General features: G+C 46.6%; 1 protein-coding gene across 1 annotated transcript in view; it reads right to left on the reverse strand.

The window, feature by feature from the left end:
* The window catches only part of LOC119454284 (glucose dehydrogenase [FAD, quinone]), a 92119-nt gene that overhangs the window by 8938 nt on the left and 65134 nt on the right, over positions 1–18047 (reverse strand). The window contains exons 4-7 of the mRNA XM_037716254.2: positions 7743–7906; positions 6674–6851; positions 2099–2185; positions 1441–1660 (exon numbers count right to left, since the gene is read on the reverse strand). Of these exons, the coding sequence (XP_037572182.1) occupies positions 1441–1660; positions 2099–2185; positions 6674–6851; positions 7743–7906 (649 nt within the window). The remainder of the gene's footprint in view (positions 1–1440; positions 1661–2098; positions 2186–6673; positions 6852–7742; positions 7907–18047) is intronic.

Here is an 18047-nt window from a genome sequence, read left to right on the forward strand (position 1 = left end):
ACTACACTTAATTTCCCCGATGCTTTCCTTGGCGTCGTTGTCTGTTGGCTTTTCCTGGTTATGACTAATAAAATCGAGCCCCTCGGTTCCGATTCTTCTTTCGTGTATATATATATATACATTGTTTTCAAAAGACAACGCATACATTATAAACGCAATCAATTTATCGTACACGAAAATTGGTTCCCGCCGCGGCTGTTACTATAATGGCCCCGTACCCACCATAACCCTTCTTTCTGGGGTTATACATGCCAAAACAAGTTCTGATGATGAGGCACGCCGTAGTGGAGGGCTCCGGATTAATTTTAACCACCCGGGGTTCTTTAACGTGCACAAAAACGCGAGCACACGGGCGTTTTTACATTTCGCCTCCATCGAAATGCGGCCGCCGCGGCCGGGATTCGATCCCGCGACCTCATGCTAAGCAGCGCAACGCCTTAGCTAACTGAGCCACCGCGGCGGGTCCCCACCGTAACCCTAAACATTGATGCATTTAAGCGGCGATCACATGACATATTTTGGACAGATTTCGGAACAGCGCGCCACTGGGCATAACGGCGTTCTCCTTGCGTCCTGCGACGAGCGCGCTGTCACGCGTGATAAAGTGTGCTCCGCATTTTCAGCACTTTTCGTGCTAATAAAGCTGGAGAAGTGCTCCGGCACCAAGCTATCGCGTGTAGGTTGAAACTCACACGTGCTGCGAATAGGTTCCATATGACCCCCGATTTCTAAAGCGGCCAGGATTACGTCATGCATCGCATGTGAAATCGTACACGTCCCACATCAACCTGGCAAAATTTGACTCCATTCTGCGCGGTAGAAAATCTCCGACTTTAATCTTGTATTTGAACCGCACCGCAGCCCGGCAACACGGAAGCGTGAGGAAACGAAGTGCATTTGACGTAATTAACCTGCTCAATATGCGCGAGGTTTCCTTTTCACGTGTGTGTGCTGGTCTGCGGTCAGCTCAAGTTAGTTTCTGCAAGCGTTTTCCTGTGTGTTTAATACTGTGACTGAAAGAAGCGCGGGAATGATCCAATTTGACAACCCCCTGCGCAAGCAGCTTCGTTTGGTGCCAAAGCTTGCGGAGCAACATGAATACGGCACTGCAGAGCATGTATCTGCAGAAGTTTTCGAAGCAGACTATACGCTTGTGGCACTGTATATGAGGTCAATAATGCGATACTAAAATAGCGGTAGCTATCTATGACAGAAGATTAGAAGCTGTGATTTGGCATCGTAATTTTACGTGTAACATGCGCGCAGAGAGACTTTCTTTGCTTCTAATCATATTGGCTTTCTTGCCGTTATGATAAAGTGGGAATAGTCGGACGACCACGTCCTGGGCCTTTTAAGGTTGTTAACAGTGTAGGCCGCCGAGACGGTAATTTTCACTTTTTTTACCACCTGAATGCCAACTTCATCTCAACACAAGCTTACCTGAGCCTGTGGTCCACCACGGCCCTTTCGTCCGAACCCATGGGGCACGTGCAGCAGGCGTGCCACGTGGTGTGAGCCATGTGGCGTACAAGGCAGGCTATGTACGGGTCACTCCATATGGGGCCTGCAGAGTAGCACGCATCTAGAGGGATGTCCCAAGGCTTCGCTTTGAGGGCCCGCATGGCGTCGGTCTCCATGAGTCGCAGTGCTATCTTGACCCCTGACCGAAAAAGACAAATCAAAAAGAGAAAGAGCAGTGTTCTTTAATGTGAGCTTTCAGAGTGCAAAGCAGAGAAAAAGTATGTGTGCGAAGGGTGGGAAGCCGGTCACGTGATAGAGGTACATAGTGCAAACAACCATTTTCTGCTGCGGACCACCATCAGTTACACTTCGTTCTTGAACAACACTTTGTAATTACCGTAAGTGGTAAAATTTAGATTACAAAGGCACAACATGGTACTACAGAAGGCGAAGCGGAGTGTTCCTGCGCAATATTTACCACCTTTAGCTTTCGACTGATGCGACAGCTAAACTGAATACAGCTACTGAACTACGCGTATACAGACCGAGAAGAGTGGTCGTTCTGCCTGTGTCAGCGTTGCTTAGGCTCTATCTTCTAAGTATCGGTATCAGACCGACTCGGGCGGCTGCTGCTTACGGCGCGGCCGCGTGGACGCCGCATCCTGAAAGTGATCTGTGATGTGCTCAAAGTGCGCGCCCTGGCTAGCCTCATCTTCAAAGCGACCTGCGATGCGGAAATGGTATGCCACGCCGAGTGCAAGTAGGTTCGTATGCACTATGCTTTGGACATTTAGTTCGCGTTGAAGCGAGTGACAGCACGAAGGTCAATTCGCTCGCAGCTGCTGCCGCGCTTCCTCACTCCAACGTTTTGACAACGAGATTCCGGGGTCATCGAGGGAGGTGTGTTCATGTTTACCTGTGCGCGCGTGATATCGTGCTTGTTAATTCAGCTAGTAAGCGAATATTTACAAGTTTATATTGCCGATAAAACTAATATCATCACTTCGCATAGTTGTCAGCTAATTTGCTATCGCAACCGATGCAGTGTGTCTTTGGGGCGAAACTGCGATATCTATTTTGTTACGTCGATACCGGTTTCTGGTAAGGTTTTGTATAAAGTGGTATGCGCACCTGAATATGTCACTTGCAAAAGAAATGGTTATGCGCAAACTGAACACGGACACAGTAATGGACACGGACGAGCGCAAAACGCTTATGTCACGCCGTTCAATATAACGACACAGCGACTTTGCCCGCTTTGCGAGAGTGGATGTCATTGGAGCGTTTCGATGGCCTGATAACGCCAAAGTGGTTGCGCAGTCGCCGAGATTTTTTTGAAGTGCTAGTGAAAAAAAAAAATGTCACAGTTTCGCCCTAAGGGCGAAGCAATGAATGCGATAGCAACACAGCAATGTCATACGAAGTAAGGTGAGCGGCTTTGGTAGCAACAACACGCAGAACTGTTGTCGACGCCATCGGCGTTTTGCCCGCGTTAGCTCAAAATGCGTGCGGCGTTGGTGACTGTTGCTGGAGCCTCTGATATAAATAGGCACTTGGTGCCGCAGCTAAACGTCGCCTCCCTTCCCTCCCCCTCCCCCACGGCCTCTCGCGCGTCCGAAGAAGGCGCGTTTGCTCTACATATATGGTGATTGTAAAGGAGAAAAGAGACGCCTACTTCTGCAGCCCTTAAGCGAGCACGGCGCAGAACGCGCGTTTGTTTTCCGCCGTGCGTTCACTCCCCGTGAAAGACGCGCCCCTCGCGCCCTTTCACTCGCACATACAGCGTTCGGAGCGCGGCGACGATTTCATCTCCAAATGACGTCATACGGAACCTCACGGCGACGGCGACGGCGACGGCGACGGCGACGCCGACGGCAGAAATCTGCTTTTGAGTGTCCATATAATTGCTATCGCAATAAAATTGTAAGAGAAAAATGACACGTGTCAAATGCCCCAATTGCTCTCATGCAAGGACAGGACATCCATTTTTATTCGAGTAAAGCAGGACAAAGATATTTCGCGATTTATTGGACAACTGTGCCTTGCTGGTAGAATCGTTGATTGCTGCTTAAAATCTTTACATAAAACTGCGCTAGTGACATCGAAATTGTAATAAATAACGGCAGCCACACGACCGGTGACCTACATGTCAAGGCTGCTTGATTCTGCAGCTGTTGGTCATGGCTGCCGTTTACGCCGCAAGTAAATGTTTTACATAAAAGTCTTACTTGCAAGGCTTAGTGTCTTATTGCTCTTCTAAGCATTACATTTATTTCGCGTCGTTAAACAATGTGAGGCTTGTGGGTGTTTTTAACGTCTTGCTATGCGGTGTTCGCCGTGACGATGCAGTGTGATGTGCAAATGCCTATGTTGCAAGCAGTGAAGCTGTTTCTTATCCTATTCTAGCTGCGAGATGCGAGCATAATTGCACTCAGATTTATCTACCATTGAACAGATGCCTGCTTACCTAAGAAAGCTCACTATAATTTTTAAAGTCCTTTTCGCAGGCTAGTTCGGTGACTATAAATGGGATGGCGCTTACGCCACGTCGCATCATTGGTTAGACGTAGCGTTGAAGTCAGAGAAGCACAGAGCGAAATTATTGTGAAGAAAGACTCGGGAACACGGATGAAAATAAATGGGCGGCTAAAGTGCACAAGTATCTGTACCTGAAAAGCGTGGACATAGAATGGAAGAAGAGGCCCAGAATATTGGCAACTAGTGCAGGATTAGTGAAAGTTTGAATGGAGAACCAGAAGTTGTCAAAAAGAAATTGAGAAAAACAGAGTGAATGCAATGCAAAAAATGGAAACAAAAAGGACCATGGAATTTTACAAGAATTGCAAGAATGAAATTAGAAGAAACATCTCTACGATAACACAAAGGGCACAGCCTTGCTATTTGAGGCTCGAGCTGGTTGCCTAAGAACAAAAACATACTGGAGCCAATACTCGCAACAAGATGAGGCATAGTTATGCTGCAGAAAAAATCCGGAGACCACGGAATGTGACCCGTAGGTAGCGCACACCTTCCAGAAGCGCTTGCATTTACAGTGGATGGAAGCATCAACCGGTCAGCAGTCGAGATAAGCAAGAGACGTTTAGAGTATTGGTGGAAAAAAAGCTGGGAAGAGATAGATACGACTAGATAGATAGATGCGTTACAGGCATAGGTAGCGGTACGAGGTAGATAAGTTTTGAGGAAGAGAAGAAATAACAAGGAGGCGTAAACAAAAATGTTAGAATCGAAAGCATGCATATCATACCTGATTAACTCAAGTGGGCTAGGTGGTTATTTTTCACCGCCCTGATTCAAATGGGGATGCCATACATCGTCACCGCTCCTTGTCTCAACACACGCTACGCTGCATCCGCAGCCGTTCATCCCCGGTCGCATCCCGAACGATTGAAATGCAAAGATGCTCCTGTTCTTTGACGCGCATTTAAGTTAACTTTAAGTAAAACCAGATGGCCGAAGTAAGTGTACAGCCCGCGCAATTCGGCGTCCCTCATATATCATAAGCCCCCCAGTTCGCTAAACCCACTTTAGTATCTGATAAATATGCAATACGCGTGCATGCATACGAAGTAAGGATGTCTTTTGATTATTATTAGACTGAAAGCTGTGATATTACCAAACGAATCTTTGAATGCTGATCAGCTTGCAGCGCTTTGTGCTCACTATGGAGAAGCATCGAATAAAAGATGCGCCACTCATTGACGTTTAGCTAGCAGTGCTTTACTGTAGCTGCTCTCATCTTAGGTTTTCTCCTTCCTTGTGCCAAAAACCCACGGAATAAATTGTTCAACCATCATCTAGCACCGTTTTTTGCTGTAGCGGAACAATTTCGGTATAATTTCTTTTCTCAAAGGCAAAAAGTTGCCGGAAATAAATGATAGTCAGAGCACCGCAAATTTAGCAAACCGATTGTGCTTATTGTGTACGCATTCTTGTTCCTCCACTAATGTGCAGTACCTAAAGCAAACTCATGAGACTCAGTGTCCTTTTAGAAATGAGTGCACTCATTAGCGAGAATGCCAACCAATGACTGGTTTAAATATGTTAAGTAAGAATGAAGCTGAACGTTCCGTCGCGAGCCACAACACAAATGTGGGACGAACGCTGTGACGCGCTTTCCGTAGGCTACTACGAAACCGCATTTCCCGAAACTGGATGTCGAAACATGCACGAATTCAAACACGCCTTTTGTAAGCTCGGAACGCGCATAATATAAACAAAAATATTTCGAAATTCGCACAGTCGCGAGTGATTAGGTACAAAATCAGAAATGTAATGACATCGCACCAATAAACTACTCAACCTAAGTGCAAGCCAGCCTGTGGCTTCAAGACCTTCAAGATCATTCAAGACAGTATTCTCGCTTTAATACACCGGTGAAGTTAGTGTACCACAATACTCGGAAAACAATTTCTAGCCCTGCCTTCTAGTACGCTCACCGTATGGGAGTGTCGGGGCGTTAGGACGAGGCGTAAAGAGCACGGAACGAGATATGCGAGACATTCCCATGTCATCTGAAGCTGTGGTCAAAGACTATTTTCGTTCACCCATTCATTGTAAACGACAACACCTGAAACCTCGGCTGGCTGCGCCGCGCCGGCGTCATGCGCTGCCATCGTGAACGTAGGCAGTGTGGGCCGGCTTACGCTAGTAATGGACCCGTCACCACGTGATCAAATATGGCGGCCACCGTGGGAGCGCGGTGAAAAGGGTCGATACGTAGGCACCGACAACTCTACATTCCGATTTAAGAGCGTAAAATTAATGCAAAGAATTAAATTTACGCTCGCATCGTTCTTGATACGCCCGAACGAGTGTATTTGTGGATAAGGAAACCAGGTACAAATTATTTAATAGACTAAATATTTTTACGCTAGAAATTTTTGTTGGTAGGAATGTACTCCCTCATGGCCAGGAACAAGTTCCGATTTTCCTTGATGTGAAATGGTACTTGGACTGTTTGGGGTAAACACGTTTACCCCGAGAAGTCTTCTATGACGTACAAGAAACTTCGCTCCGACGAAACATTGGAAATGCGGCATGTATCCTAGCTCGTATATTGATTAGCTGCATGCTGAAATTTTGCCGTATTCGGAAAGCCTTGGTTCTGGATTCACACGCGCATGAAAGCGTTAGGAAAATTGTTAAAAACATGCTCCAATTTATTTAATGCTTCGACTATGTACCAATGTACCTTCAACTGCCACTGCAAGATCCTGAGGATGCGTCAAATACATCGGGTCAATGATTGGTTGGTCCAGCGGGTTCGCTGTCCTCAGTTTCACGTAACCTCTCGATTTCGGCCTGTTCATCACTGGAGCCAGTGCGAATCCGTGATGTCCGCGTTTGGGCAGGAAGTATTGATCGTACACCTGAGTAAGAATAAACAAGCAAAATTTTAAAATGTTACAGTTTACACTGATTAACGACATTGGTTCCTCAGCGAACAAATTTCTACCCCATTTTCAAGACCGCGCATGGCACATCTTTGATATTTTTTTAATGTAAAGGACACTAAAAATGTTAGCTTTAATTGCGTATGGGCGGGACTCTATAAGGTCAGTGCCGGCAATTTCTAGATGACCGATACGACAATTAACTTTCCTTGGGCATCTTTGAGACTAATACGTATGTAAGTACACGGCATCGAATGGCCACTTGTTAAATTAATCATTCTTAGAAGATGTGCGGAGTGGGTGTACTCTGTCGAGAAAATTGCGGTAATATCATTAAGCCTTCTTGATGTGTCTTCGTGCATGCTTCAACCTCCACTGGTTTGGTGATATGCGCGAGTGAGGAAAGTGCATTAAAGCCGAGAAACAATAAGCACGACAGCACGCCTACAATCTTGCATCAGTGCTATAGCAGGGATGGAAAGGAAGGAACGGGACTACTGACAGCGTGATTGCGAAACACAGGCGCTGTGCAGTCTCGTGCTTTTTTTTTTCGTACTCTTGCTGCGCCTCTTTCTTTTTCTTTTTGTTAAAGAATATTCTGTACATTGTTTATTTATTGAACCATCGCCACGCAACCTTTATGTTTCTTTTTATCTAGAAATGCGAACATATTTGACATTCCATCCTATATTCGAAGGTTGCTTTTCTCTAATGTTTTTATGCTATTTCACTGGTAGTACTTGCCATTGGAACATTCCCAGACATTATTGCTCCACGTATCAATCTCCATGTAGCAATATCGCCCGTGTCCCATGAAAAGATAAGGGTATACCGCACATTGTAAGACAGCAAACTTAGTCCCCTCACGTCTTTTCGGAGATCCATGTTTGTCAGATAGTATTCCAAGGGAACCGCTGAAGAAGGGAGGGACTGCAGGACGATCTCAACATCCGGGAATTCCAGCGATGCATTCACATACGGCGTGCTAACAAATGCAAGAGCCTCAACGGATCCAGGAATGGAAAAGGGACCTGCAGAAAGAATTGGAGTAAGCGTTCGTGTTCGAGCGCAAAACCGTTTACCTGAACACGATTCTTAAAAGAAGACACGCCATATTCGTATATTGGCAATAACTCAGCTAACTTTTAAGTGTTCTCAATGAAAAGGAACTTTTTAGACGGCGTTTTTCACCCGAATACATATGTGGTAACTTTTATTATTCTCAAGAATGCAAAGCAATAGGAAAGTAAAGCTAATCGGCTAATAATTGTTAGGCTCAATGCATTTAAGTGGTGACTCTTGAAACAATTTCGCAAGTGTATATTTTATAATAATTCATTATTAATTGTAAGCATTACGGCTTCAGATACAGACTATATCAAGAAGCAGTTTAATGACCTGTTGGTGAGCAGATGCGGCGACATAACATCTGGGAGCGACATTGATCGGACACAAATAACTCGGCGCCTGTGACTTGCTTCCCGCTAACAATGACTCGCGTGCCACTCCCGGCGTTGTCAGCGTGCAAAGATGAAATCTTAATAAGTTAATGGCGGTTTTCCTGCAGTACGCTAAACAATACTTGAAGAGTGGGGACGACATATATGCAGATCACATATGTGCGTTACAGAGAGAGACGTGCCTGATGAAATGAAGGCTTTTGGAAATGACAAACTGGAATTTCACAACGCTAAATATTGCAAACTTGAACTTCACAAGATTGTATAGAGTAGAGCGATCATGTGACAGTAGCTAGTATTGCTTGATAAACTCAAATAAACTCATTGACGGAGATGGTCTGAGAGAATGTCAAGATGAACGAAGCAAGACACACATTCTCCTTGGCAATCTTCTAATTCCCTTTGGAAACTACTTTCACCAGCATGTATCAGATGTGCGACGAAATAATTAGAGAGATAAAGAATGCTTATAAAGGAAAGGAGGTTAACGAGAGGTAGTTGCCGTTGTCTTCCGTGCACGCAGAAAACGGGTAGGGCGACAAAAAGAGAAAGTGTAACGGGGTAGAGAGAGAGAAAGAGTGACGAGCACAAAGTAACCGCTATTACAAGTCCTCGCCTCTGTCACTAACAATTTGTGCCACGCGGACAAAACAGCGGCAGACGCCCGAACGTCGAAGACGCCGAGAAGCCCTACGAGTTCAAAAATTCTCGGTCACACCCGCGACCATTGGCGTCTATGTGTGCGTGTTTGTGCCTTCTGCTCCTAAGACTGACTTCAAACTGTTGCGGCAGAACCAAGCATGGGCCGTAAGGAACCCCAGGCGTGGCGAGAGTCCGCTCTCACTCTCCCCTGCGCGAGGTTGTTCCAAAAGGCGCCGCGCCGCTCGCCGACGAGCAAGCAGCCAAATGCAACGAAATTCTCGACCACGTAAAAGCCCAAATTCAGATACCTTAGGCACACAGTAGCCTTTGTGGAAAATTTTTAGCTTGAATTACGAGTGGGCGAGTCACAAAACACCCGCCAAAATCGTTTACAGCACAGCAGGCGCCCGTTCCTGCGGTTAGTGTCGGCGTAACCGAGCGAACGAGCACAGGGAAAGATGAAATTGAACGCGGAGCGCAGCGGGGAACGCAAGACGCGAGGAGGAAAGCGGAGGAGGCAGCAGCGGAACCGTGAGGTAGTAAGTGGAGGAGGGTAATGCTACAGTGTGGCAAAAGGCTACGAGATGGCGCCAGAGTAGCACGCGTCATCTAGGAGGTCTTTCGGAGGCGGCTGCTGTGCATATCCCCCAGGCGTCACCCGCGCGCTTTCGCGAAATCAAAGCACGTAAGAGGTGCTCTCAAATTTCGCTTTAAGGAGTATCGTAATCGTCGGTGATTTTAGGGGCGAAGCTCCTTAGGGTGTGGGTCGTTCCCTCCTCTGTAGTAGTAGTAGTAGTAGTAGTAGTAGTAGTAGTAGTAGTAGTAGTAGTAGTAGTAGTAGTAGTAGTATGTAGCCAGCTCTAGTTTATGAATTGCTCAATAGATGGCATTGTATGTCCGTACGTAAAAGAGACGCCGCATGTAGTTTTATGAAGTGTTCACTAGAAGTCCGTAGCTCTGGTTGGCATGGAGACCGCTATGTATGTATGTAAACGCATATATCCATATATATGTATTTGTATAGTAAAACCGGAAGCCGACTTCCGCTTCCGGTTCCGCTTCCGGTTGCGGAAGCCAGCTTCCGGAGAACGCTTCCGGCGTTTTTCTCCCTCGTCCGTAGCTAGTAGAGTGTACTAGAATATGGTCGAGTGGGACTAGCGGCTGGGACGGCGCATGCTTTGCAGTGAGGCGCCCGACGTGGAAAAATACTGGGGCGGCGCTGCGGTCGAAATGGATTGGGCCGCATCAAGGTCACGCCGTTGAAAACTGCTGGCGATACTGCTCGACAGGGTCATTCGTACTTCTTCGCGCGCTGGTATTTGCGTTCAGACCGATCAAATGGGGTTCATAATTGCATAGGACATATATTTATGCCTTAAGAATAAATTCTTTTCATTTCTCTTCTTTATTTTTTATCATTTTCTAATGCCGCTCGGTGATTGCGCGTGCATTGCGGCCACAGTGTCGGCTTTCATTCTACTATGTTATTGTACGGTTCCCTTTGGAGAACAAATATTTTTCTCGTTCTTCAAGCAGCATGTATCTCTCGTGTGTATTGTTGCGCATATAGTCTTCTATCAGTAGGTCTTGCGAAACGAAGACGAAGCAATTGTAACATATGTAAGCTTCCAGCTTGCCGCTTCAAACAAGCAAAGCATATCTGCCCCATCCGGCGCCTTGTACTTAGATTTACGGGAAGCATTGGTATAGATAAAAAAAAGAGTAAACTGCAGTGCAACATTCCAATCAAGTTTCCGCCTTTCTCGCATAACAGAATGCGGAGTAATTGGTACGGGGTCATTTATTGCAGTCGGACCTCGAGCGCCGAAAACGGTTTTAGTTAGCCATTCTATATGCTAATCTTTGGCCGTAAGCCGTACGTGGCATTTTTTTTTCCTGTCGATACTTCAAAAAAGAAAAAAAAGAAAGCCTGCGCGGTATCCTAATTAGTGCCTATATCGTGGATACGGCGTCGCGCTGCTAATTCTGGAGCTCGCGGGTTCAATCCAGGTCGCGGAATTCGATGGGAACGAAATTGGAAAATACTCGTGGACTTCTATGTAGGTGCTCATTAAAGAACCCCAGGTGGCAAAAACTAAACCGTGTGCCTCATAATCATATCGTGGTTTTGCCACGTAAAACCTAAGAATTTGCTTATATTAAAAAAAAAGAAAAAAAGCAGGTCGCTGCGTTCTTCGGCTTATTTCTGTGGGTGTAAACAACATAAATTATTCTCGAGTCTGATTTCCGAGAAAAACGTGTTACGCTTATCCTATATTTCATGCGTAATTAAATGTAATGTCGTTCCCAAATGTATGACCGCTCAACTCTGCAGCTTGTGTATTATAAACGGCTGCTTTCAGTTATCCGGTGCACTATCATAACGACCACAATGAAGCAAGTAAAGGAACGACATGCCTCACATACACGTAGAGATATGTGCAGATCTGTTGCGTTCGTCGAAGTGCGGTACCACATGGGCCACTCAGTTTTACTCGGTTGCAAACATGGTGAGACTGTCAAAAATTCTTGTCTGAATAAAGTTAGCAGATTTACTGGCTGCCCCAAAACGCAGGACTTATTAGGAAATATTAGGTATTATTAAGCAGGACTTATTAACACCCGTCCGTTAATTCTCTCAGGAACTGCGCCTCTGCACAACAGCCACGACGCTGCGGCAGCAAAATCATACGGAAAACAGTCCCCACTTGCATGCAGTCACTCACCTTTGAGATTTCAATAGTGCGTTATGCGTTACATTCGAACGGAAATTACTATTCGGCGTCGCACAGTATATCAATAACACTTGCGCACGCACGCACGCACACACACACACAAACACACACACACACACACACACACACACACACACACATACATACATACATATATATATATATATATATATACGATGGTTCTGCCTGCTATGAATATTATGTCTGTGAATGACAGGTTTATTTCCAGTCTTCACTAATAACTGTGTTTGTTACTGCAAACACGTACGCTAATTCCTGTCGGGAGTTCTCATTTTTTCAATCATTGCATTTAGAATATTTGTTATTTTCCCCTACAGATATATACCGTAAATATATACATGTATATGTACCCTTTGATTTAATTACCTAGAAATACATTGGTCATTCTTCGCGCCACGCAGTTAACAAACCTTGTTTATTTCACTCTAATATTGTTTTCTTCGATCATTGTCCCTGGTAAATATCCACCAACAAGAAGCGCGTGTAAAATGACATCAATAATAAAATTTTCTTACGTAGCATTCTTGGTGCGGAGATACCAGTTACTTTTAGAGGACAGTGGTAAAAACAGCAGTTCACCTGGCTAAAACTACATTTGGAGCCAGCCGTAAAGAGTCATGGGCGCACCGAAGCAACTAAAGCATTGAAAAAATGTACTGCACAGAGGTTCTGCGAAAAAAACACCGCATATCCACGGGGTGAATGATGATGAGTGGGCGAAGCTCCGGAGGGAATCATCGGTAAACCGTGAATCTTCCCTGTAATTCGCCCAGTCTCGCCGCACTAAATCGAACGATTGACTTCCATCAATGACACGCGCCATATGTGACGTCATTCCTATTTTATAACAGCGCCGTTCATTATAATTGCACCATCTCCCGCTTAAGGGGACGCTAGCACAAACGCGTTAGAAACGTGCAGTACTCTAAGGGGAAGAGGCCACAGCGTCTTACGCAGCCGTTTACACATGCCGGAATGTGCACTGCGTTTGCCGACGCCATCAGCGTTTATGAATACGGGGGTAAGGCGGAGAGGCCACAGCGTCTTACACCCGCTTCTTACACGGGCCGTAACGCGCTAGCACAAACGCGTTAGAAACGCGCAGTCTTTCGTTAATGTTGGGTATTTATTGCCATCGTGGTGCGTCTGTCCATGTGCGCTTCGTGGCGTAGTAGGAAGTTGTTATGTCATTTTCATTACTGAAAGCTCATTTTTCGAATGAATTTTTGTCTTCTGTGACGCAAAGAAACTCTATCGGGATCTTGTAGATGTTTTCTTACCGCTTCCTGTATATCGCACGATATACAACTTAGGACCTGAACGGAATGTTTTGAAACGTGTGAAAAATATGCCTGTTAGACCTTCAGCTAAAACATTCTTTTTTCAATTGCATTCTGGCACTCTCCCTGTGAAGCCATGGCTACAAAGTAAAGGCATATTTGTTCCATGGTCTGTTAACTGCATCATATGTAACAAATCGGAAACTATCGAGCACATCTTCCTGGATTGCCTTGACTCCGTTTTCTTGTGGAACGTTCTCAAACGAACTCTGAAAAAAGAACTGCCGATAAGCCCTTTCGTTATTCGTTTCTTGCCATGCGCAGACGCAGAGGGAGTGCCGGCTGACATGATAATGCTTTTGTGTATGAACAGTGTGTGGAAAACGCGCATGGATGTCAGGAATGCCCGCGTAGATGCAAGGTCGGCAAGGCAACACCTAGATGAAAGTCTTACGTACACCCGGGATGCCCTAAGGCACATTATTGAACCACCAGAGTGGATTCAGGAGCTTGGCGTTTTGGTGTCTGTGGTGGCCTCTTTGAAGGCCTTTCAAAGTAGCATAGTCTAGCCAAATTATGCGTTAATATTGTGTAGCGCCAAGTGACCTGCTTTGTATTCGTACGGGTGTATGTATTGTTGCAAAGAAGGGAATAAAAAAAAAAAAGCTTCGTGGCGTAGTGGTTAGCGCCACGCGTTCAGAAGCGAGGGGTCCTTGGTTCGATTCCGCTACGGACACAATTTTCGGAATTTTTTTTTCTCATAAAAGTAGACGTGGCTACCTACTATTACTACTACCACTACTACAGAGGAGGGACAGACCCACACTCTAAGGAGCTTCGCCCCTAAAACTGGGCGTCCGCCAGCGTCCGCGTAGCGAACGCGCGCTCACTAGCAGACGACGCGCTTGACGACAGCAAAATTGCAGACGTCGCGTTGTATAATCTATGCCTCAAATATATATGTTTGGCAAAATGGTGTAAACATAAATTTGGAGTTGAAATAAAGCGCTATTTTAAGAGCGTACTAAGCGCAATCGGCCTCGGCGCCCGCAGCGAAAGTACTTTGAATATGCCGCGGAGCGCGTCTCCGCCCCAATCCAGTTCGCTCGCAGCGCCCTCGCACTATTTTTCCACATGCGGCGCCTCAGCGGCAGAGCGCCGTTCGGCCCATTCGACCATGTCTCGTACACTCTAGTAGCTAGGTGCGCTGCGGTGCACAAGGGCGTTCGTTCCCGCCGCGCGTTCTCTTTCTCTCGTTCCCCACGCGCAATCTCTTACTTTCTTGTCCGTAGCTAGGGGCGCTGCGGTGCACAAGGGCGTTCGTTCCTGACGCGCGTCCTCTTTCTCGTCCGTAGCTAGGGGCGCTGCATTGCACAGGGGCGTTGGTTCCCGACGCGCGCTCTTATTCTCTCTCATTCCCGACGCGCGCTCGCTTTATCTCTCGTCCGTAGCTGTGGTTTACCCGAATGATCCCCCGGAGCTTCGCCCCACTCATCATCATTCACCCCGTGGATATGCTGTGATTTTTTTTTTTCATCACGGGACTGAAAAAGACAATCAGCGCAGCTTCACTGACTTAACGTCGCGAAGACTGGTGAAACAGTGGAGCTGGTGGCTTCAACTTGGCTTTAGCTTCCCAATGAGTCTATTCGTACCGTTGTCGCGACGCAACCTCCATCAATCGAAACTAGCGGTGTTCGGACTTTCGCCGTCGCCTAGCCTCGGCTTCCCTTGCTCGGAACTATGGGTCGGCACGTCGTCGTAGGGCCCATGCTCGAGCAGCTTCCCGTCGTCTTTCCTGCTCCGCCGCTTCTTCCGGAGACAGTTACTTCTTCGCCCTCGCCATACTCGTCGCCGAATGTCAGAATGCTCTGCGCCGACAGTAGACGCTTTTATACTATAACCAGGGTATGAGTGCTTATGGGGGTATTAGCCACTCATGATAGTTTTCTGTCGAGAAACGCGAAAAAAACCCGGGGTCCTAGCCATAGACAGCTTCGCTGTAGAATGTCGAAGATGATGCACCATTGGAAAAGATCGCTCCAGAATATCGCCCTTGAACACTACTTACCCTCGCTTTTCGTGCGCCATCGTGTCTTCAGTACCTTTAGTCATCCCGTGAAAGCGTTTCACAAGCAGATCGTGCAAGGGTAAGTGACCGCTCGCGAAATGTAGCCTGTGCAGCTTCGTCAAATGCACTTTACATGTTTTGTGCGCGTTGGCTTGTCCGCGTCGTACATGCCTACTGCTGCGCGGCGCACGCTTACACGCTGAAAGACGTATTCTGATTTCCTCTGCGCAGCATTGTGTGCTGCACAGCGATCAGTGGTGTTCCAGTACGTGTTCATGCACCCCACGACCACGTAACAAGTAGAAATTTTTGCAACAACTCAAATCACGTGCGCAACGAAAAAAAAAAGAGAACACGTCGGAAGTGACTCCCATCAACTTGCGAATGTTGAGCCACGGCCGCTCGTTGAAGCGCACGAGGTGCGGCCTGCCACGTCGCGCTGCGAAGTATGGGCGAAGCTGTGAAGCGAAAGTTGACATTTGCCGCCGCTTTTTTAGGGGTGGCGCTACTGCTGAGGGACTGCTCTCCCTCCGGGAAGGCGCCGCGGGAGAGATTTCGCGTCTCGCTTGCACGCGTTTTGTCCGCACACGTGGTAGTATAAATGTGTCGAGGTCCTTGTCGTGTTGCATGTGGCACTATCCCGCGCAACTGTTGCGTGCCTCTGCGTGTGATTAACGCAAGAACCATTAATCCGGCACCCTGAGTTTCCGAGCGACGTTGAACGCCGGAAAGCATGGCTGAAAAACATTTCGCGACAGGGACTAGTGGCAAAGAAAGTATTTGGGAGCCGAGGGACGCGTTTTCAATTGGTGTGTTGGCTTCACTTCACCGATGGCCACACCGAGGAACTGTGTAAGGTGTTTCTAAGCAAATTGTTCTAGCCGCTACTGGCGAAGTGGACCGGGGACCTCAATGCAACTGTAGAGCGGTTAAAACTCGCCTACAAACCTCCGTCATGGAAGGTAGTACGATTTTGAAGCTGTTGAACGATGCACTTTTCCGTGGCTTAATATCGTGTAAATCAATAAAATGACAATTTACACAGCCTCCCTCGACCTTTTTTTTCTTTTCACCCTTGCAATGTTTCTCTTCACGCTGAACAACTTTTTTAACTGCATCGTCTTTACACAAATATGCTACACATCGGCAATGGGGCTGAATGTACAATCCATTATAAATTGCCATGTACACCATTTTTCTAGAAAGGTGAAACTAACGAAATCTAGCGGAAAACACTTATACAAACCCATGTCATTATGCATGTATTTGTAAGTTTCATATGATAGGGTTCTTTTTTTCTTACCATTGCAAGAGCTCTATTCACGCTGAACAACTTTTTTCCACTGCATAGTCTTTACATAAATATGCCACACGCCGGCAATGTGGCTGAATGTACGATCCGTTATGAACTGCTACCTACCACATTTTTCTAGAAATGTGAAACTAAAGAAGTCTAGCAGAAAACAGTTTTACAAACCTACGTCATTATGCATGCCTTTGTAAGAAGTTTCATTTAACTTTTTTTAACCAGCAAATAAGCACGTCAAGCGAGGCAAGTAAATAAGCACACTCAACAAAAAAGCGCCCACTGTATCAGCAGTACTGCATCTCGATAAAGAACTCGCCAGTTCTCTTGAACGAGGTTATAAGGCGCGAAAGCAACGGCAGAAGTGCGCCGTCCTGACCTATGTCAGCCTATTAGCGGCCCCAATACCCACTACTGGGTATATTGATATCCTTTCAGGCATCCTTGACATTTTATTTCATACTTTTGGAAACAAAAAGCACAACTCTCGCGTCAATAAAAATGTGAACGCGAAGCGCGGCCGCTGCGCTAAGCACGCGGACGGCGCCAAAGAAACTCCAATCCGCGCGCCTGTCCCGGAGCAGTGGCGCTGCTGCGCGGTGCGGAGAACTAGGAGCCTCAAACAGGTTTCGGGAGACGTGGCAGGCTGCACCTCGTGCGTTTCATCGAGCGGCCTTGGTTGCGAGTGACACTGAGGCGCAACTGAGAGAAGCAGTCATGTACGACTCAGACTTTCGCCATATCCGCTCACTACCCTCACCACCAGGTGTACGCGTCGTTTAGGCGCTATTTAAAGATGCTGATAAGAAAATAACACAATTTCACTGCCATGGCTTTGCCAAGATTACATTCATAGTATATGCGGTATCTATAGCCATTTTACCCCAGTGAAATTTCATTGTAGTAGGCTTAAAACAGAAGCTGTGAGGTCCGCTTTCCCTCCTTGTTGAGCAGCTGGTCGAGCTGACCGCTTCTGACATAGCGATTCGTTACGTCCGTCGTCTCTGCCTAGGCTCCTCTCCGCTTCTGGTCAAGTGCACAGACCGCGGGCCCACGCTACCCGTAAAGACTCTTGACTCCTGCAACAGGGGAGTCACGGTACGAGTCCTCAGGAACCTGAGGAGCGCGGTAAAGCCTTCTGCGCGGACTTTTTTTTGGGAGCACTTGCCTAGATCGTTTTCTTGTGATAGACGATCGGACAGCGTCCGACGCTTTGCTGATTCGCTTGCCTCTCGGCACTGATAATGTGGGTGACTTATCAGTGCCGAACAACATATGAGTGCTCGACCAGGAAAATTAACGAATGTGCTTCCAGGCAGGCAGCCTAATAAATAAGACGATCAATGACAGTCAGACTGATAAACAGCTATTCGTAGTTAAATTTTAGGACCGTGACTTATTCGCGCATTAACGCAATAATCGTGCAATTTGCAAGACGGATCATGCCTGGAGCATGAGTATCGTTCCAGCGTAAGCGCATCGTATTCAAACTAAAAACAGCCGCTACAATTATCTAATTTGGTACTATTAAAACCTACATAATGTCAATTGTCGCGCCTTAAGAGATATGAAACATCGCGCTGATTTGGGTGTATAATAGCTCTGAAACCGTTTTCCCGATTGCGAAGTGGTGAGAATTGTGACTTTTTATTTATTT

The sequence above is a fragment of the Dermacentor silvarum genome, chromosome 5, assembly GCF_013339745.2.
Source record: "Dermacentor silvarum isolate Dsil-2018 chromosome 5, BIME_Dsil_1.4, whole genome shotgun sequence".
Lineage (NCBI taxonomy): Eukaryota > Metazoa > Arthropoda > Arachnida > Ixodida > Ixodidae > Dermacentor > Dermacentor silvarum.